The sequence below is a fragment of the Ictalurus furcatus genome, chromosome 24, assembly GCF_023375685.1.
Source record: "Ictalurus furcatus strain D&B chromosome 24, Billie_1.0, whole genome shotgun sequence".
Classification (NCBI taxonomy): Eukaryota; Metazoa; Chordata; class Actinopteri; order Siluriformes; family Ictaluridae; genus Ictalurus; species Ictalurus furcatus.
Genome location: NC_071278.1, coordinates 18883212 through 18905520, shown reverse-complemented (window position 1 = coordinate 18905520; position 22309 = coordinate 18883212). Strand labels below are relative to the sequence as shown.

At 37.9% G+C, this 22309-nt stretch overlaps 2 protein-coding genes across 2 annotated transcripts in view; both read left to right on the top strand.

Annotated features, from left to right (window-relative positions):
- Positions 1 to 10044, top strand: part of pkhd1l1.1 (PKHD1 like 1, tandem duplicate 1) — a 48323-nt gene extending 38279 nt beyond the window's left edge. Inside the window, exons 66-79 of the mRNA XM_053612815.1 lie at positions 1177 to 1299; positions 1414 to 1525; positions 2483 to 2599; positions 2709 to 2874; positions 3297 to 3529; positions 3634 to 3801; positions 4714 to 4871; positions 4989 to 5124; positions 5725 to 6072; positions 6287 to 6438; positions 7253 to 7399; positions 8522 to 8675; positions 9191 to 9265; positions 9402 to 10044. Coding sequence (XP_053468790.1) covers positions 1177 to 1299; positions 1414 to 1525; positions 2483 to 2599; positions 2709 to 2874; positions 3297 to 3529; positions 3634 to 3801; positions 4714 to 4871; positions 4989 to 5124; positions 5725 to 6072; positions 6287 to 6438; positions 7253 to 7399; positions 8522 to 8675; positions 9191 to 9265; positions 9402 to 9583 — 2271 coding nt within the window. The 3' untranslated portion in view covers positions 9584 to 10044. The remainder of the gene's footprint in view (positions 1 to 1176; positions 1300 to 1413; positions 1526 to 2482; positions 2600 to 2708; positions 2875 to 3296; positions 3530 to 3633; positions 3802 to 4713; positions 4872 to 4988; positions 5125 to 5724; positions 6073 to 6286; positions 6439 to 7252; positions 7400 to 8521; positions 8676 to 9190; positions 9266 to 9401) is intronic.
- Positions 10045 to 11327: 1283 nt separating this feature from the next.
- gdf6b (growth differentiation factor 6b) lies at positions 11328 to 13756 on the top strand. The gene is made up of 2 exons (XM_053613535.1): positions 11328 to 11646; positions 12740 to 13756. The coding sequence occupies exons 1-2, from the start codon at positions 11328 to 11330 to the stop codon at positions 13624 to 13626; spliced, it is 1206 nt and encodes a 401-aa protein (XP_053469510.1). The 3' UTR covers positions 13627 to 13756.
- Positions 13757 to 22309: the final 8553 nt, after the last annotated feature.

Below are 22309 nucleotides of genomic sequence, written 5' to 3'. Positions count from 1 at the left end.
TTCATGATACTGCTCTATAGTAGGTTCAAACCAACCACTTGGTTAGTATAATAAATGGCAATAAGGATCTGAGTAAAATGTTTTGCTTGTTTTATTTTTCTTTCTTCATTTACTACAGTAAATATTGCATACTACATACAGAGCCTCAACAATGACATCCCTACTATAAAAATAATTTATGGCCATGGCTTAACAAGACATAAAACCATGGCAATGTGTAGGTAACACGAGGGGAAGAGATCATTAGCTGCGGCAAAGTATTAATAAGGTGTGATCATTGTGTTGTGCCCACAAACAGGAATATGGGAATATATTTATGGTTTTACAGTAACCACCGGACACTTTGGGGAAACAGGTCTGTTTGAGTTCAAATGTAGACAGCAGAAATGTTTACATGTACTACTGTGTACTACTGCATCTCAATTCTACAATTTACAATAATTAGATAAAATGGCTGATGTGTTAATGGGAAGATTTTTACTTTTTGTTGTTCAATATGAAATCAATTATAATATGAAATAACTGAAGATTCTGCGAGGAAAAATACAGTCTTCAGTAAAGATTTGTCTTTCATTTTGAGGTGAAAAAAAGCTACAGTATATTACAATATTATTTCAATATGATTAAAAGTATTAAAGAGCAAAAGAGTAGAGACCATTACTGCATCATCTATTTGATCTAGCTATGGGAAATTATAGAACTGGGTTTGTTTTATTCATATAAAATTCGATTGTTGTAATTGATCAAACTTGTGCAAAATGAACATTTTATTCTAGCAAAAATATTTTATGCACACTACCTAATAAAAAAAACAACTTTTCTAGTGTCTACATCTTAACCAAAACAGAAGAGTGGCTTTTTTCCCAAGAGTGTGTGGTTTTCCTAAAACCCTATGTATAAGCACCAGCCAATGGGCACAACATAATGATCGCACCTTAAGCTGTGGATATGAATTAATGATCTGGTTCCCACAACTTAATGATATCATTCTTATGTTTCTTCTGTCATGGCCACACATTAAGATCTCATTCTCAAGTGTTAAATTGTAGCCACTCATTATTTTTATTAAGCAGGGTTGTCATGGGCGGGGCTCTGTGTGCATACAGCTATTGCAGCTCACATGTGTGCAGTAGTTCTAGTTTGCCTTATCCAGCTCTCTTGTCTGCTTTTGTTAAGGTGTACATGAGTGTCATTGTTTCGAATGTGACCCTTGTTGACAATGGTATGGGCATCATGCCATTAATCTATGAGCCCCCGTCAGTCAGTCATGAATACTCAAATAAAACTGTCCTAATCCAGGTAAGAAGCTGAACATATTTTATGGACATATTTAATATCATGTTAAAATGGATTTCCAATGTATACCATTGCAATTGTAGGTGTATCTCATAATCTTAATGTTATTTTTTTTAGAATTCCTTAATTGTTGGCAGTAGCCCCAACTTCAACTGCACTGACACTCTGTCTACAAAGGTTCGCAACATCGCTCTCAGTGCAGGACACAGGGCACCCCGGCCTCTTAATGGTACATTCCCACTTTTTCAATTATAATCTCAGTCTTAATATTATGCTGCATTTTCATATTCTATATTCCATACTCCATATTTGGTGCCTCAGTGGTTAAGGCACTGAGCTACTGATCAGAAGGTTGTGGGTCTGCACAATAGCACCACTAAGCTGCCAAGATTGTGCCCCTGAACAAGGCTCTTCATTCTATCTGCTCCATGGGATATAACCAAAAACAAATACATTATTAGGTTTGATATGAATATGAGATTCACTATTCTGGGATTCTTTGTTTTGTTTGTTTTGTTTTGTTTTTATTTTAAGAAAGCTTGCCAGAAGTTGCATCTATTTCAGACTAGCGCAAATCAGGAACTGAATCCCGTGGGATGTAACAGAAATGTTCTTCGAGTGTGAGGTTTCATTCATGAAAGTAACATGAACATGCACATTTATTAACCGGAACATGCAGTGGTCCACACTAGCCACCTGGTCAACCAGGTTTTTTTTTTAATGATTACAATAAATCAAATATTAGATTATTAAACCTATTCCTTTTAGACATTTTATTCATTTCAAGCTTGAAATGTAACATTGAAATTAATATAATGCTTGAAATTAATTTGAAAAATGATCTTATATTTGGATTATTGTAAGCTTTTAATAGGAAATACTCATCTTGTAATACTCATACTAATATTTTCATTTGCCCAGATGTTATTTTTGCAGTGCAAGCTGAGACTTGTAAAGAAAAGAATTTCACTGTACTTGTACATTTTATATCTGAGAATAAAGGGTGTTTTCTTTAATTTCTTGCTGTTTGGCCTACTGTGAACGTTATGTTCATGCTTTAATGTTAGGAACTATCATAGGACTATCATATCTGAGAGAATCTGTATGTTGACTTGATCAATATAAAACTAGACTACATTTAGTACAAGCCGAATGATGAACTGGCATTGTATTGTGTACCTGGCAGGTGGCAGGTCTGGAATATCTTGGCCAACATTTGAATCTGGTCACAATGGTGCTCCAATGAATCCCCATGATGGACTCATGAGCTACAACGCGATTAGTGGACTAATGACTGTCACAAGTAACAAGATACATTTAAACATTTATCATGTCCAAGTTGTATGTAAATGTAGTTAAGTGTTGCATGCAGTCCTGCATGCAGGGTTTGAACCTACGTTCATTTCTTTCAGATACTACATTTGTTGGGTTTAGGAATGTATGCTCAAGTGAAACGAATTACATGTTTATCACAATTCCAAACAATGAGGACCTGCAACACCCTATCAGTGTTCAGAATATCACTAAGAGTAACAGCACAGAGGGGGCTCTAGTGTTCATTCATCATCCAAATCTGGGGTGAGTTGCGTTGCTGCTATACATGTGCTAATATTTGATATTTGATTTCATTTTTATGTTTTATGGTGCAAAATAATTTAAATAACATAAATAATAAGTCAGATGGCAGTTGTTCATTTTTTGTGGATGAAATGTGCTTTCTGACACTAAAGTGGCCTTCACCTCCCACACCCACACAAAATAAATACTAATAATAAGCCGAATTTGTCAAGCTGGATATGAACAGATTACTACTTTGCTATAACAGACATGTTTTCCCAGACTGCTACACATAGCCTGCACTGTTAGCTTAAAATCCTTTTCCCACTCTTTGATCCACATTTTTTGAACTACTACTATGATAACAGCCGTTTCACAGTGCATATGTTTTTGCTGTTGTTCTGTTGTTTTTCCAGTCTGTGATTCTCTTGAATTCGTTGCAGCAAAGTTAACCCTTCTGACTGTGTGGATATGGATTGTGATGCCAAGAAGAAGAGCATGCTGAAGGACCTGGATGGTAGTTTCCTGGGAGCAGTGGGGTCGGTGATTCCTTTGTCTGAGTATGAGTGGAATGGGGATCCCCGACACGGGTTGGGAGACTATCGCATCCCCAAAGTCATGCTCACTTACCTCAATGGCAGCCGTATCCCTGTGCGTAACATAGCCCCATACAAAGGTGAGTCTGAAAGAGGGTGATTCATAGGGTTTTTATGTAGTACACTTTTTAGAAGCTGTAGAGCTAGGTGTAGACTGAAATAATGCATACTGTTATGCATACAGGTGTGATTCGGGACTCGACCTGCATGTTTATGAGCACCTGGCAGGCCTACAAGTGCTTTGGAATGAACTACAGGATGCTGGTGATTGAGAGTCTGGATTCAGACACTGAAACCAGACGTCTGTCCCCTGTAGCTGTGCTGGGAGATGGCTATGTAGACCTGCTGAATGGTAAATACATGAGTGCTAGGGATGTAACCAAATACAAATGTATTATAATGAACAGATCGTGTGTTGTAAACAAATATACATACACATACATGAATAGGAGGTGTACTATTAGTTTTTTGTTTGCTTTTTTCTAAGAAAGTTTGCCAGAAAGGATAACAGGGCATGTGCTTAAGACTAGAAATGTGCATCAGGACTGGGATCTGGAATGCATTAACATCACTCATTCATTCATTCATCCTTAGGTTAAAGTATGCTACTAGATATGTTATATTTTGGGGAAATAGAATTAACTAAATTTGTTAGAAAATATTATGGTTAGATATAAACCAATAAAAAAATACCTTTGTCCAGGATTTAAAAAACCATTCCCACACATCTCTAGTTGAGATCAAATATGAGCTCACATGATGTAGACAAGGATCATGTGAGGATCATGCTGACAGAGCTCGTATTTCTACCTGTAATTTTTTTCCAGTGTTTCCAGGGGAAAGTTGTATTAGTCATATTTCATTTAAAAAGCACTAACTGTGAAATTTTTCGCATATCCCAGCTTGTTATGGAGGGTCAGCCGTGATATGGTGCATTCTGACCAGTAACCCAGAGTCTTGGCCACTAAACCAACACTGCACTGGATAAGCGTGTCCGCTAAATGCTGTAAATGTAAACAGATACAGATAGAGATAATGCCATAGCGTTAGATCCTTAATCTGTGCTACTACTCCAGATAGATCCCCATGTTGTCTATTTTCACTTTGTGTAAATTATCTTCCAATGTTACACTTATTGTATTTTTACAGTATTTGTTAGTCATTTAGAAGAAAAAAAATTGTTAATACTATGTAGATAGTCTAATACTTGTTGCTTATCATTAAACATTTTTAACAGTATGTGTCATCCTGTCTTTTTTAACAGGCCCACAGGACCATGGCTGGTGTGCTGGCTATACATGTCAAAAGAGAGTGTCTCTCTTCCACAGCATTGTAGCCACAAACAAATCCTTTGACATCTTTTTCACTGGTGTGTCCCCCCAAAAACTAAGGCTCATGATGCTCAATGCTGCACCCACTGAGGTACAAGCACACAAGCACTGTTTTTTAGGTGTTGCAAACGTCTGATTGTGATACCGTTTACTGGTCAATAGCAAGCTAGCAAGTTTGGAACTTAGGGTCTTTTTTCTCTTTTTACAGACCGTCAAAGTGGCTGTGTTTTACTCAAAACCTCAGCGTTTGGATGTCTATGTGAATGCTCAACTGGTTGCTCCAAACAACGCTCAGTGGAATACGAACAAAAACGACTACACCTTGCTTAAACCTGCCTATCCTGGTATTGTAATATCCAAAAATGTTAATATTGCTAACATTTCATTTCATTTAACAAGCTCTATATAAACAAAGTTATTCACAAATCACTGGCGGAAGCAGACAAGAAACGTGGTATTCATGAAAATCCAGTTAGGTTGAGATTTATGGAAACTCTTTGAAACAATGTCATTTCATTTTAATGAAAGTGACCCAGAACAAACCGATAATTTATGACAAATAAGATTTACTATTCAATTATATGTCTTTGTGAATGGTAACCAATGCTCTGCAATGGCTGATCTGCATTATTGGAAGGTTTAGTTTATGCTGTGCTTAATGGATGCTCTTTTTCTGTTTAGTCTTCTTGATTTCAGCTCTAGTAGTTTTTTGGACACTGAATATAAATCATCTGTACTGTAGTATTTTAGCACAAAGAAAATCAACAATAAATCAAATATTTGCATAAATATGATGGGAGTATTTAGCTTGGTTTACATACAATGTTACAAAAAAAAAAAAAGATTGATAAATCATGCCCAGTGAATGAAGAAGTTAGCTACTTTCTGCAGTTCCTTCCAGTATTCTACTTCCATCCTCTACTTCTCCACTTTTCATTCTTCAGAACAATACATCCCCACACTTAACGGTACGCACGGCTCCAATTTCTTCGACCCTGATTACAAAATGCTGCACGTCCTCCTGCGAGGCTCTACCCCTGTCCAGATCACCACGGCTTCAGTGCTGTTCATCTCCTTCAACCTCCCAGCCATGACAGAGGAAGAGTTCTTTGGGGACCAACTAGTCAACAACCTGGCTTTGTTCTTGAAGGTTCCTCCCAGCATGATCCGCATCACCAAAATTGTGCGGGAGGGTGGCGGGGCACGAAGGCGGAGAAGCGCCACTGGGTTAACCGTGGAGGTGGAGATCAAACAACCTCCCACCAACCAGATGTCTGCCAATAGCACAAGTGGTGAGCAGCCACCTCAACAACTACCAGTAGGGGAGGATAAAAAAAATTGGTTTTGCACACAGTCGCTGTTCCTGAAGTTACTTTCAACCTTAATAAATCATGCTGTTGCAAAATTAGTCATTGACAATGCCTTGTATTTTAGACCGTTAGACAAAAACAGAGCTTTTTGCTCTGTGCTCAATACTGACCATATTATGGTGTATATCTCCTGCAGACTCAGATCTGTTCACGGTGTTGAAGACGGCTGCTGACACTCTGGGTCAGGCTGCTATCTCTGGCAATCTGAGTCAGTCCATCGGCTTCAACGTGAGCTCAGTGGGTATCGTTCTTCCATCTCCACCAGCTAGTGACCCATCCTGGAGCCAGGTAAGATAGGAACAAGCTATATCAATCATTTCTTTTATTGTGATTTCTTTTATTTTTATTACGATTAAATATGAATAATTTTTTTTTAAATCTACAGTTCATGTGACTGCCGATGCAAACTATTGGCCTAATTCAGCATGAAATTCATGTAAAATTATATAATGCCATTTTGGGGGAAACAGCAACGCAGCACAGTTTTGTTTTTAAATAGCATCTCTCCCACAAGCATAACTTTCTGGCATTCAGTATTAAACTATATCGTATGTTTCCTGCAGATCTTGGTGACGAGCAATTTTAACTCACCATCTGAAAATCAGGCAAGGGTTGTTTTAAGAAAGATCAGAGGCATGAACTGCACCCACCCTCCTCTGTTTTTCAAAAATAGTAGTATAAGGGTCAGTATAAGGGTTTGTTTTTGCCGGCAGAGCCACAGTTACATGTCTTGGGCCCAGGGCTACTGCAGCTCAGACTAGCCCAGACTGTAGATTCACGCATCTGTGAGAGTCTTCTCAAGTGATTACATTGTCGAATGAAACATTCCCTTGATTTTAATCTCTGTCTGGGCTGATATTTCTCTGCCCACTTTGTTGTCACATCTGAAAAACAAATACAGTCTCGAGTATAATGGACATTTTGGTTTGTAATAGAAATTTTTATTACGAACTGATATGATGATGCATTGTCAAGCTATTTATAAATATTAGATTTTAGCACTCTTGTTTAATATCATAACCAATCACAGCACTACTAAGTGTTTACAGCCAGTCAATCAGTCGAATAACACAGAAACCGGAGATATTCTCTCTGTGGACAGGTGGCGAATCAGGAGGTGACACGTGAGGATCCATCAGTGCAGAGAGCGAGCAGTGTGTCTACTCTGAAGGTGGTGGTGGAGCCAGTGGCGGGGCTTTACCCTGGAGCCCTCAGTGTACAGCCTGTAATCATGGCCCTGGACCAGCAGGTGAGAAACATACTAACATCAAGAAGAAGAAGGCATTTGTTTACTTCAAGGTATACCAGCTAAAGGGACATATCTAGGATATTTATTTAGAGGGGGCAGTAATTTTTAAGTGCTTTCTGATGCCTGCAAGGCAAATTGCAACTGACTCCAGTTCTTCTGCTGAAACAAAATGTGTTCTGACTTGGAAGAGCTCATTTCCTAGCCAGAAAAACTTAGCCCTGAGGCTGAAATAGAGAATCTGTCAGGGCTGGGACACGAACTCAAGTCAGCACTGTGAGAGTCAGATGGTCTATCAATGAACCTACCAAAGTATTCAAAGATTTTAATAAAGTCCAAAAAAATGCAAACATAGGAAAAAGGCAACAACAACAAAAAAAGAGAAACAAAAAAGGTTATCCACCATGCTCAGTAGGATACTCCAAAGAAAACCAAAGTTAAAAGCAATGCAAAATATCTCCTCAAAGGAGTATTCTTAAATGAAATGAAATATCACAAGAGAAAATGGCAAAAATCACAAAAGGTTTAACTAGTACCACAGGCAAGAAAACAAGAGAAACTTTTATGTAGCACCAAGGCCTGGTCTGGCAACATTAAACCTCATGCAAGGAAGCTAACCAACAGGGCAACTTAATTATATACTGGGAAATGCGACACAGGTGGCAGTGATGAAACAATTAACAGACGGCGGGGAAACAACATGGGGAACAATGGGGACCTCTGGTGGCTAAAACGCAACATAGCAAGTCTGCAGTCCTGATTGAAATTAGTCAAATATATTGTTTAGCTATGTTGCAAGTCACCGTTTTTCTAAGGTCTTCGTAAATGCGTGATAGTTCTAGGTTTGATTATTTTTCATTTTAAATATTATAAGCTGCACCTATGAATGTAACATGTTACATTTATATACATGTGCACATGTGTATTGTATATGGACAATAAACATTCAGTCACTTTACTGCTTATAGGGTTATTCAAGCGTTTTAAGTTTGCATAGAATTTTGACAGCATGGACACTTGATTTAACTCATGAAGCACTTTGTAATTAAGTATATGACTGCTCTGATTATGCCAACATTAAAAGTCTATAGACTGCATCATCTCTGGTATCCTCTTTGTCTCCAGGGTGATTGTGTATCAGTTGGGGTGACATCTCTAATGATTTCAGCCATGCTTAAAGATGCTCAGGGAAACCCAGCAGGTGGTTTGTATGGAAACACAACCATCCCCTTTCAAAACTGCTGGGCAAACTACACTGACCTGGCCATCAATACCACCGGTGGGGGAGCTTAAAATTTGCCTTTATTGTTAAAATACAAGCTTTTCAGGATAAATGTAGATTTATTTATTTATAAATATCACAATTGATTAATATGATTTCATTCATGAATTGTTATTTCTTTAATATCATCTTATAGTAATACTTCAGTGTGTTTCAACTTAATCTTTGTAGCATTTTTACCAGAGAAACTAATGTGACATTAATGTGACATTTCCCTCTACTGAGGAAATACTAACTAAAATACCCAGAATGCACTACAAGTCAAAATACATCATAATCATAACACCTCATAAAATATTAAGGTAAATTATACATTATTGTTTATGGGGTTTTCTTGCTTGTTCGTTTGTTTTGGTTTTTGCCATCTTTCCATCTTCGAAAGATGAATAAACTTACAGAAGAACAGCTTTGGCAAGACTATCTCTCAGAACACTGTAGTACTCCTTCAAGAAATATGGTTTCAGCTACCACATGCAAATCTGTTCTGAAAGTTTTTCTCTTTTTTTCCACAGGGATGAACATGACACTGTTTTTCACTCTGAATGAATGGAAAACACAGTCAAGATCCTTCACTGTCAACTCTCTAGGTACATTTGTTTTCCTTAATGCTTCTACAAATGCTGCAAATGTTCTTATAATCATATATTGCTATATAATCATCTGCTCTAACTTCAAGTGCATGTACTGTCACATCATTTAATGTGTCTACTAATTCTCCACCAGCCACAGATTCCACCACAAAATCCGCCACAGTGATGGCGGATTTCACCACAAAATCCGCCACAGTGATGGCCACCACTCAGAACCATAAAAGCATCTTTGACTCCAGTCGTGCCTTCACAACACACACTGTGTATATAATAATGCTACTGAGTGTTCTGCATCTAATCTACTTAGTGGTTTAAGAGAACAAATGATACAAATACTTACCTCTGTGATAAATGTCTTGATGACAACTATTCTTTAACAAAATTCAAGGCATTTATTTCCTTTTCATCCTTTTCATGCATTGCTACATACACTGAAATTTCATTCATATGTTGCCATAAAGCAATCATAGATAACCATGATCAACTCCTGTGGGCTACACTACACTTAACTCATTAATGTATCATTTAATTTCCATAGAACTCTGTCACAGTGTGTATATATATATATATATATATACATATATAGTGTGTTTGTGTGTGTGTGTATATGTGACATTTTTATTAAACATAAATATGGATATTCTGTTGGTTTTCCTATGTATTAAACATTTGATTACATATAATTATCTTATATTATAATTACTACACATGTATATTCATGTTTTTTTTTTCTTTTCTTATTCATTGTATTAGGGAACTTCATTTAGAATTAGCACTACCAATAAAATTGCATAGCTTAAAATCATGAAGAGATCTTCAGTCTGAATTTGTGCCTGTAACAGAATAAGAGCCTACATAAGAGTAAATCTAGAGTCTAAACAATGGAAATATTGGAAATATCCACAAGGAAATATCTGAACCCCTTTCACCTTGAACAGTTCTAATGGGCTTGCTGAATTTACACCAGTTGACCACTAGAGGTCCTCAGAACCTCAGTCCTGAGGCCCTAGGGTATCTTTAGGTTTAGTATGATTTGGATAGATCCTATCCTGGGTGTATTCCCACCACACACCTAGTGTTCCTGGCACAGGCTGTGGATCCACAGCAACTCTGATCAGGATAAAGTGGTTACTGAAGCTGAATGAATGATCACTTTGTCCTGGGCATGATGCAGGAGTATACCTGAGATGATATTCCAGTTCACTGCAGGACATGATACACACTCATTTGCAGCCTTATTCACACTTAGGGGCAATTTAAATCAGCCTGTTTTTGCAACGTGAGAAGAAACTGGTAAACCCGGAGGCAACCCACACTGACATAGTGAGAACATTGTCCAACAGTGTCCTGGTTGGATGCTGGTGCCCTGACATCCTTTTTTTTTTTTTTTTTAAGTTATAGTATTGTGGTTAAAAACCTAAATACAAAATATGTTGTGCACTGGTTATCTTATGCCTTCTGTTAACAACTTGAAATTGTTCGGTAGAAAGTTATATTTTTGGCAACAGACTGTATTTATTCATAATAGATTATCTTCATATAGCCTTACATATCTACTCTGACATCGCCTGAATTAGTTTGCCATGATTTGGACTATAACTATAAAAAGTTACAAAATAATCGAACCAGTTTGGTAATTGGTTATTGTTTAATAGCCATTGTTGGTTATATTTATTAGGCTACTTTTTCGTGAATGGCCAATGGCTAATTATTATTGTTGTTGTCTTAGCATGTGTATGTAGAAACTAAAATATTTATGGTAGATAGATAGATAGATAGATAGATAGATAGATAGATAGATAGATATTATCACATTAAATGTATCAGGCACTCGAACATATAAAAAAAAGTGGAAACTTAGGGCATTAATAAGGCTGTGTGTCTGTTGCATGCAGGCTTTGGTGCGTAATGGGACGGAGCCGCTATTCTCTCTCTCTCTCTCTCTCTCTCTCTCTCTTTCTCTCTCTCTCTCTCTCTCTCTCTCAGTTGTGCACACTTCCTCCAGTCGCTCTTACAAAAGTTAGCCATTCTTTTGATCTAACCAGTCTGCGTTTCCACCATGCACGCGCGCGCTTCAGCGGGTTCATTCTCGGCCCTGCTTGTCCTCGTGCAGTACTGTGCGTGTGTTCACACGGAGGCTGTGGGGTTGCGCCCCGGTGCCAGTCATCCCACATCACCGGCCTCGCTATCACACACCTTCGCCTCATCCAGCACCAAGCGCTTCCCAAGAGCAAGCAAGGACTCCGCAGAGCCTCACGAGTACATGCTTTCCATCTATAAGGCTTTCTCGGCTGCTGAGAAACTTGGACTGAACGCGAGCCTTTTCCGTTCATCTAAAGCCGCAAACATCATCACAAGTTTTGTGGATAACGGACAAGGTAAGTCTGTCCGGCTGGAACGTTTTATCTTTGATCATCTTTTAAAAAAATAGCAAGATAGTATCTGGTTTTGTCAGGGATCAGACGCATAGCCTATCTATACATTCTTAGAGGGGAAATGGTTCCTCAAGGGTTCTTTGGCTATATTTCTATAGCTAGAGATCTTTAAGGGTTCTCACATAGGAACAAGCCAGAGAACCCCTTCTAGAATCTAGAATAAACCTAAGAGTGTACAGGTGCACATCAGTGTAAGATGGAAACGTCAATTTCAATACATTTATAATAACATTAGTCTATAATCGTTTATAATACAGTAAGGTGTTGGTTTGTTTATTTGTTGGTTTCTTATACAACAGTGGTGCTTGGAATTTTCTATATATCTGCATAAATATGAACTAAAGCATCATCTGATTTTCACAAAAGTCCTCAGTGTAGACAAAGAGAAGCCTATTAAAAAATGAGACAAACATATTGTACTTAGTCATTTATTTACTGGGGGAAATGATCCAATATTACATATCTGTGAATGGCAAAAGTATGTGAACCTGTGCTTTCAGTATCTGTTGCGACGCCCTTGTGCTGCAATATAGATATATAGAAAATTCTAAAGGGTTCAAAAACTTTCAAGCACCTCTGTATATGTATATATATGTATATATAATTTATTTATTTATTTATTTAAAATCATTTCCATCAGTGCATAATTGTGAAAGCACGATGTCTAAAATCAAGGTTCTCTCGAGGTTTTTTTTTCCCTTATTCCATATCAGGAGTTTTTTTTCCTCTCCAGTGTCGCATCTCATAGTGAATGTATATGAACACTCTTAGAAAAAATATATATAAAATCTTCTTTGGAACCATATAAACCCTATAAATAAAGTGTTTTTCTATCAAATGCTTTCCAATGTAAACCTTTGTAAGAAGCTAAACACTCTCTAATATGCACAGAACCTGTGGAAGAACTGTGAAGAAGGAATTTTTTTCTAAAACTGTAGACCTGGATTTCTGTAAACCTGTTTAGTGACCAGGTCTACTGTTAAAATGAAATTAAATGGAATTGAATAGAGTTATGTATCTCTGCTTTCTCTTTTAGATGACTCTCCAAACTCTCCACTATGGACACAGAAGTATCTCTTTGATATCTCAACACTTTCTGATAAAGTCGAGCTGCTGGGTGCCGAACTAAGAGTCTACACAAAAGTCTCTGGACACTTCCCAACATCTGACGCAGGTCCTATGGAGATTCAGCTTCTTTCCTGCCAGACTCACAAACTTCTGGATTCCAAAATCTTAGACTTGCACGACTCTCACACAGCAAGATGGGAAGTCCTAGATGTGTGGGAGATCTTTGCAGAACGGCATTTGCACACACAAAGGAACTTCTTCTGTCTGGAGCTCAAGGTTTCCCTCGACAAGCCTGAGAGGGAAATCGACTTACGGTATCTTGGATTTCACAGATACGGGCGCCCACGACGGAAGAAAGCCATATTAGTGGTGTACACCAAGTCAAAGAAGAGGCAGAGCTTGTACTATGAGAAAAAAGGGAAAATTAAATTGGACCCTGACCAGACTGGAAAGGAGAAAGTCCCTCGCGTAAAACCTCAGCGGAAGCGGCGGACAGCATTAACCAACCGTCACGGCAAACGGCAGGGCAGAAAGTCCAAGTCTAGATGCAGCAAGAAGCCACTGCATGTCAATTTCAAAGAACTGGGCTGGGATGACTGGATTATCGCTCCTTTGGATTATGAGGCATACCACTGTGAGGGTATCTGTGACTTTCCACTTAGGTCTCATTTGGAGCCCACTAATCATGCCATCATACAGACTTTGATGAACTCTATGAACCCCAGCAACATGCCACCCAGCTGCTGTGTGCCTTCCAAACTTAGCCCAATCAGCATCTTGTACATTGATGCTGGGAATAATGTAGTATACAAACAGTATGAGGACATGGTGGTGGAGTCATGTGGATGCAGGTGACTGATGGTGTTCCTCAAAATTAAGAGTCCAAATACTTAGTCATGCCTCTTAGATAAATGAGTGGAGAGTTAAACATTAGAGCTGAGAAAGATTTTGTAGACCAGTCATCGGTAGCTATGGGGTTCAGTAATGAAACTGTGTGATTCAATCTGAAGCCATTATTGTATCATATTTTGGGTTGAATATTAGTCTTTACAACAGACAAATATGGATAAAGAGAGATCATTTTCAAGGTAATTCCACTTCCTCATGCATTTAGTCTCACGCTATAAGATATTCATTAAAATGCCTCAAATATAGTATCCATCATTTTGTAAATAACTTGTACAGTTATTGATTTCATGGTCAATTTACAATTTTTCATTTTAATTTATACTGTATTCTATTAAATTATTTTAACCATTTATATTGGTATAACTTTGTTTGTAAAACCTGTATTTTTATAGATTGGAGTTGTGTATCTACCTCATTGAACAGCTTTTTAAATGTTCCTAGATATATGAATGTGAGGAAGATTTATTTCAACATCCCTGTAAATACCGTAGCCAAATGTGGAAGCTTTATTCTCGTAATAAAATACTATTTAAAAATAAACGTGTTAATAATTCAGCCAGCTTCTTTTAATAGGAAGTGGTGTTAAATAGAAGAACTGACAAGTAAACTAACATAATGATAATGATACAACACAACTGATTGTGCTGTTATATAACAGGACAGAGAGGTGTGATGCGTTACCATGCTGAAGTGGTATATTTGTCTATAACTACACGTCTCAAAGTGTTTTATTCCTCTTATAAAACAGCAATTTGCGAACAATTACAATATTTAATTTATTAATGAACATGTCATGATATTTATCTGTTTATAGTTACCTATAATGTTGTAGAAACCTTGACAGTATAAGTTTATTCCTATTATCACTTACGTTATATCAGCTATAAAATAAAAAAAAATAAAAAAAGAAGCTGATTTCTTTTTTATTTCCCTTGAAGTTAATAAGATGGGGGGGAAATGCAGCTTGTCATTTTACCAAGAAATTGGAAAGCGCAAAGTCTTTAGTCCAAAGTGCTGACACTGGAGACTCCTTCTACAAATGTTAAATAAAAGTGTCCTTGCAGAAAACTTTACCACAACTACAATTACATGTTGGTTTTTTTTCTGTGTTAAACAGCACAATTTATTTTCAGTTTATTTTCATCCTAAGGTTATGTAGACTGTCAACCATACAAGTCCCTGTGAATGAGTTGTTCCAATAAAAACCATAATAAACACATTAATATAAACCTGTGACTTGAATTATAGCTTGCGCAATTGCCAGAGCTGCTGTTAATCAACTCAACATGAATGAACTCCTTCTGACCAATCAGAATTTGAGAATTCAACATTGCTGTGGTGTAAACAGTGTTATTGGTGGTGAGAACAGTAGATTACACTCTTAGAACTAATGGTTCCATCTTGCGCCCTCTTTCGTTTTTCTACAGCTAGAACCACTGACCATCCAAAGAACTCTTGAGAAGCTATCTTTGTCTATCTATTCCACAATCAATGACTAATATCTGATGCTGTAGTCTGACTGTTCTTAAAGATGAGTTGATTCGTTGATTACATGCCTAAGTGGTGCTCCACTGTCTTAAGATCAATACTGAGATATACAGCTCATTACTAATGAAATAACATCTAGATCAACTGGCTAGTTGGAAGAAGGATGAGGAAACTGTCCATTTTAAGCAGAAAGTCAGTTAACTTCTTGTTGTACTAGGATAAAAGGGTACCCTGGTCATTTATGTACTTTTATGCACGTAAGTTGAAAGGCAAGTTTCAGTGTTTAGCAGAGGTGAAAGAGGGGTCAACAGATACTTAGTGCCATGTTTCTTGGGTGGCCTGGGTGTGTAAATGGCCAAGGGTGTGTAGATTCTCTCTCTCTCATTCACTCTCTCTCTCTCTCTCTATCTCTCTCTCTCTTTCTGTGTGTGTGTGTGTTTTGCACAGATTGGCAAAGAGCGGACAGATGCACAGAAGTTGACCCCCAGTGCCCAACGTTTCATTCATTCTCTGTCTGGGATAAGACAAAGCAAAGCAACGATGCTACTTTCAGATTAGGCTTGCCATTTTCCTAGGGTCAGAGGTCGAGTGTCCCTTTGTCTATGGCCTCTGTGAGGATTTCAAAGGTACACATGCAGTAAAGAAAGAGGAAGCAATCAACACAGTCAGAGAACAAGGGAAAGGAATGTGTGCAGCATTACTGGATTGGCCCTCTGTCTTTCTGACACACCGTCACTCCATGGATTACATAAGAAGATAAGAAAGAAGGCGCAAATACGAGCGACTGTGCAACAAAGCTGATTCACAACAATAGATGGGAGTTTGGCTCTATGGGATATCTGGACATAGTTTGAATTTTGGAAAAAAAAAAAAATAATGATGGAAAAATGGTTCTAATCACAGAACTGACCGGACTTGACATTAAGTAACCAACCTGGGCTTTCCCAAATCAGCATTAAATGGTCAAGTTAGCATCACTTTCTCTAAAGCTGTACATGTACATTGTAAAAGAATTCTTACATTTTCAGAGTGTAACCACTGCTATAACAAGCGTCGAAAAGTCACTGATAGGAAGACAGCATAGGATTATGCAAAGGTCATGGGACAGCTACAAATATGGTAACGGCAATTGCAAAAAGTCAATGAAGCATGCCAATGAACAATAGAAATATCTTTATTACCTCAAGCTCACTTTGAAGAATGTTTCTCTTTATGTGACCTCATGAAAGAGCCCAAGTCGTGCTGATTGCTGACGTAGTACTGAACTTACTCATTTTTTTAATTGCAGGTCTACTGTTAGAAAATGTTTATTGTATAATGTTCAATTATAGCAGCATTCTTTTAAGATGACTTGTCATATTTTATGAGATCATCCCAATAAAATATTGGCTGAATTGTAGAACAGACTGCATGATAATGTGTTTTCTGTGTCAGATTATACAACAGTTAGTTCCAGTCCACTAATCTGATTCGTCGAGTAGTGTTCCAAGAGTGCTTATATATCCTATAACTGCACTGGGTCGTTTCACTAAAACCTTTTTTCTGTCCCTCTCATTTAGGTATCACTCCAGTTGTTTGTGTTTGTAAAATTCTGTAAAGCTGCTTTGTGACAAGTGCAACACAAAGAAAATTGAATTGAATTGAAAAATTCCACTTCCTAGTTCAAAATGGTTACTAAATAGTGTTAGCCACATCATCAGCGGACATGACAAAAGATATTTCAAGAATATAACTTTGAATACTTTTAATTTAACCATCTCCTGGATTCATATGTTTCCTAAATGACAGTGACAGAAAAAAGGCAACGGTCTGAACAGTCTGAATGAGCTGTTTGCTCTGATTTCACCTCTTTTGTTTGCTGCCCCGAAGATGTCTTTTTTTACTCAGAGAGTCAAACATTAGTGACCCAGAAAACAACTGATAAAATAGAGGGGTGAAAGGAGGTTTGCAGAGTCAACTCATGAGAGGAAAGTGCACTGGTGTGTTTAGATAGCTGTAGCCCACAGTAGAACAGAGGGCAGCAGGTTAATCTGCCCCACTTAACTCCTGCACACTAAATACTGATTGAAGTCCAGCTGTAAGTGCACTGTATAAATGAAACTGTTATAAATGAAACAGAATTGATCCTGTGCCAGCTGGCAGGGGCTACATTAACAACACAGCGAAAGACTCTACGACAGCCTTCAGAAATTGAAATGAAATTGTTCTGTCTCAGTCGGTTTTTTTATAAAGTCGTTAATTGTACATTGGACTTGAAATAGCTAATGAACCTGCTAGTGCCTGGTTTTCATTTTGTCTCTACTATACTGAATATCCTTGATAGTCTGCTCCAACTTTGTGGCAGTTGTACTGTACACATGCAGTAATAACTGGTATATACTCTACATGACTACTCTTTTCAACTGAATACAGAACCCGCATTTAAACCTGCGAAATTACACTGTGGCTTTTGCGGTGGTCTCTGTAACTTCTATCCAGATTGGTCTTGTAACAAAGACACATGCACAGAGCCTCACATTAGAACACGCTGATTTATGTTCTGAAATGTCATTGTACTTGATCCACATTTTGGGATGGGTTTCATGTTTCGGCTCTGGAAAACATATCCAGAATTTATAATGATTTGCATGGGTACCTGAAGATGCTGCATGTATGAACACTTTCAAACAGTGTATATATTGTATACCTATAATACAATGTAATTACTGTTCAAAAAGGGTCACCGGTTCGATTTTGAGCTTGGGTTACTCTCTGTGTGGATTTTCACATGTTCTCCCTTTGTTTGCGTGGGTTTCCTCTGGGTTCTCTGGGGGTTTTTTTCCATCTCACAAAAAACATACCAGGAGGTTGACTTTCTGTGCTAAATTTCCCCTGCTGTGAATGTGTGTATGAATGCTCATACTGAACATCCTTTTTAGTGCTCTTTACCTTTACTCTTCTACACCTGTTGATTTACACCAATCAGCCATAACATTAAAACCACATGCCTAATATTGTGTAGGTATTGTGCCACCGAAACAGCTCTGATCCATCAAAGCATGGACTCCACAAGACCTCTGAAGGTGTCCTGTGGTATCTGGCACCAAGGCATTAGCAGCAGATCCTTTAAGTCCTGTAAGTAGCGAGGTGCAGCCTCCATGCATCAGATTTGTTTGTCCAGCACATCCCACAGAAGCTCGATTGGATTGAGATTTGGGGAATTTGGAGGTCAAGGCAACACCTTGAACTCTGTCATGTTCTTCAAACCATTCCTGAACAATTTTTGCAGTGTGGCTGGACACATTATCCTGCTGAAAGAGGCCACTGCCATTAGGGAAAACCGTTGCCATGAAGGGGTGTACTTGGTCTGCAACAAATGTTTAGGTAGGTGATGTTTGTCAATGTAACTTCCACATGAATGCCAGAACCCAAGGTTAACCCACAGAACATTGCCCAGAGCACCACACTGCCTCCACCGGCTTGCCTTCTTCTTCATAATGCATCCTGGTGCCATCTCTTCTCCAGGTAAGCAACGTGCACGCACCCAGCCTTCCACATGATGTAAAAGAAAACATGATTCATCAGACTAGGCTATCTTCTTCCATTGCGCCATGGTTCAGTTCTGTTGCCCATGTGCCCATTGTAAGCGCTTTCGGCAGTGGACAGGGGTCAGCATCCCTATACACAGCAAGCTCCGATGCACTAGGTGTTCTGACACCTTTCTATCATTAACATTTTCTGCAATTTGTGCTACAGTAGCTGAAAGAACCTACTGTGACTTGAATTGAATTAAAATGATAGAAGAATTGTAAAATCTATTGTACTGTAGCACAACATTCAAGATAGTGTATAACAAGCTCACTGCATTGTGTACATCAATATTAAGAATAGTGACTCCTGTGTCTTCAAGAAGAGGAACCAGAATGGGAAACATACATGTGAGAAAAATAAGCTTTTTGGAGTTTGATTTGATTTCACTGTTATTTTTCAAAGAAACCACTGTAAATTTAGAAGAATTGTTATAAACTAAACAATGGATTTTTTTTTTAGAAAAATCCCCAACACCTGAATTTTGATCTTTTTTAACGATTCTTTACTTATCAAGGAAAAAAGATTCTTGTAGATCTTACTGCATCTCTGTACCATGCTGCATAGAACACATCTGAACTGTTGCTGCTCATTCAGAGAACCAAAGACCTGGTTGCTTGCTGATCTTAATCTTCATAGACTCGAATCAAAGAGACAGAGAAGGTGCTCTGATGCAAAGCTGTTCAGGTCACAGCCATTCCAGAAGCTTTGCACTGTCTGTCAAGGGATAAAGCGATGTGGTGGTACGCAGATGTTTGTGATAGTTAGCGCTTCGGAACATATGGCTTCGGTTGTGGCATGAGCAGCTCTGCTTGTTCTGGGTTTAACTAACTGTAGGTTAGGTTCCTTAGCAGAGGACTGAAAGCTGCTGCGAGACAGGGCTGACCTCTTTGCATGAGTTTTGACTGAATGATAATAAGAGTTCTGGACTTCTTTTGTACATTAGAGGTGAAGTTTGGATGACAGCAGCCACAGTCTTGCTTTATAGTCAGTTGGCGGTGGAAATGTGAAACATATGGGGAGGGTCTAGCTTGAGTATGTTCTTTTTCTGTAATTATAAGTGCATGGAAAGAACCTTTTGATAGGTTACATCACTTTTGATAGGGTATTTGTACATCAAAAGGCAATGTTAGTAGATAACTCAGTAGCCAAATTTTTTCAAAGATCACAGATTTTGATTTAGTATTAACGACATACAGGTTGTTCGTCTGCTTGCAGGTTAGCCAGTCCTCACAAACACACAAACACATACACACAGCCGGCATTCTATCAGGATCCACTACTCTGTAAATGTCAAGCAAGTTCATGCACCTTTAAAAAGGCAAAATCTTGGCCAAGCATTCACTGTCCATATGTTTTAACACAGAAAAACTAAGGCCAAGTACTTGGAGGATGTTTGTTTCCCAAGAAATGGGATAAAATCACCATAAAAAGGCATTCCTGCAATATGGAATTTGTCATGGGAGTGACATTCTGTAGCACAGCATTGTATCTCTCATTTTCAACATGTTGACAGAATTCACCATTTTATATTGTTGTTGGCATTTGGTCCATCAACCCAACTCACAGATAATGTCATTAGAACATTCAGTAAGTATTCAACAGGTTCTAAGGAACTTTTCAATTTTTTAATAGCATTAAAGATAATGGTTTGTGCCATGTGATAGATTCATGTACAATCCACCAAAGATACAGATCCACCATGACAAGGATAAAGCAGTGACTGAAGATTAATGAATGGATGAATGAATGGATGAATGAATGGATGGATGGATAACAATTGTTTGCTTTTACAACATACCCACTTACACAAGAACTAACGTTATGGAAAGGTTAGGTACCATTCCAAATAAAAATGTAGCAGCAACATTTACAAACTATACGGGAATGTTCTCAGAACACCCAGACAACTTGACAGAACTATTATATTCAGAAAGCATTCATTCATTCATTCATCTTCAGTTACCGCTTCATCCTAGTCAGGATTGGTCCAGAGCCTCAGGAACACTGGCTGTGAAGCAGGAATACAGGGCACCAGACACACACATACTCATTCACAGTTCAGTAAGACAATTTACTGTAGCCAATCCAGTGTTTTTTGGTCAGTAGGAAACCAGACAACCTAGAGTAAACCTATGTGGGAGAATATGAGAAACTCCACACAGACTGTAACCCAAGATAATGACTGGAGCTATGAGGTGGTAATGCTAATTTCTGCACCACCTGGAAAACATTTTTGCAAATTTTATAAAGTTAGCTGGGAAAGCCTGTGCAAATATGTCACACAACCACTGGTAATGACTAATGCAAGCCACTGGTTGTTGATGTATAGGATATAAAGTACATCAGTACTTCAGTATCAGTTATAGTCCTTCAAAAGATACTTTCCCACTCTGGAGACTACTTTATTGACCAGTGTGTTCCTTTAATATTATAAACAGTGTTTAATTTAATATTTGCACAATTCTGTGATAATCTTTGCATTACAAATTCCTCATGAAGCAGCAAGAGCGTACCATCAGCCCTATAGTATTTCTAATATTTATTATTAGGACGGAAAGTCCAAAAGCAGATTTTAAGCATTAAAATGGCTGAGAACATTTTACTAACACGCCATTATTCTGCCAACATATCATGATCTTAATGGGTCGGCTTTTGAAAAGACCACATCTGAAAACCCAGAGTATGAATTATATGCAATCAAATAAATACAGTCATTGAACCCTTTTCAAGGACCATTAAAAATTCATGTTCCAACTATTTCCCAAGGTTGCATGGCTCTTTGCGTCTTAACAGTACCATGCTTTTAAGATCAGTCCCAAATGTGCTCACGAACACTACCTCCCTGCAGCATGCTCTGCTCGTTGTTAAAACTCTTTTTTAGGTGTAATATATATATAACCTGTGGCAGAGGTGAAATAGGGCTTTATGGTCAATAAAAATCAGCAAAGTGTTTATTGATTGTGAAGCCCCTGGTCTTCTGAGGGAAATCCAAAACCTGTTTTGCTCTTGAGAGACAGGCCTCATTTGAATCCCACATGCGAAAGACGGAAATTTGCTTTGACACTAACAGGCTGGAAAAGGAAGTTTCTCCAGCTAAGTTAAAGATGAGATGGGAGGTTGGGAATATAATTATTGGAGTCATATTTACTGCAGGCAATATCAGTTCCCACCTCCCCCATTTTCAAAAGGCCCCATTAAATTCATGGATTCATGGATAAGTTTCCACCGTGTTTAAAATACATATATAAGTATATATTTTCATAACCCTAAGCATGATATTGCTCAACCTGATACAATTGAAAAAATATGTAATTATGAATTTATTTAATAATTATGTTATTCTAAAGGTCCACAAATCTTCTCTTTTTTTATGGATCCAAAAAGTTGATAAATGTTTAGTAAATGTAAGGTTTAATAAGATAAAATCTTCATGTCAGCTCAAGATAGTTTCAGGCAAAACACTTACATTAATAATAGAAAATGTGAGCATTTTGCGTGAAATAGTGTTTAGATGGAAAATAAGCAAACATAGATTTTCTAGTTTTGCTGTTGTGTATTATTGTTAATAAAA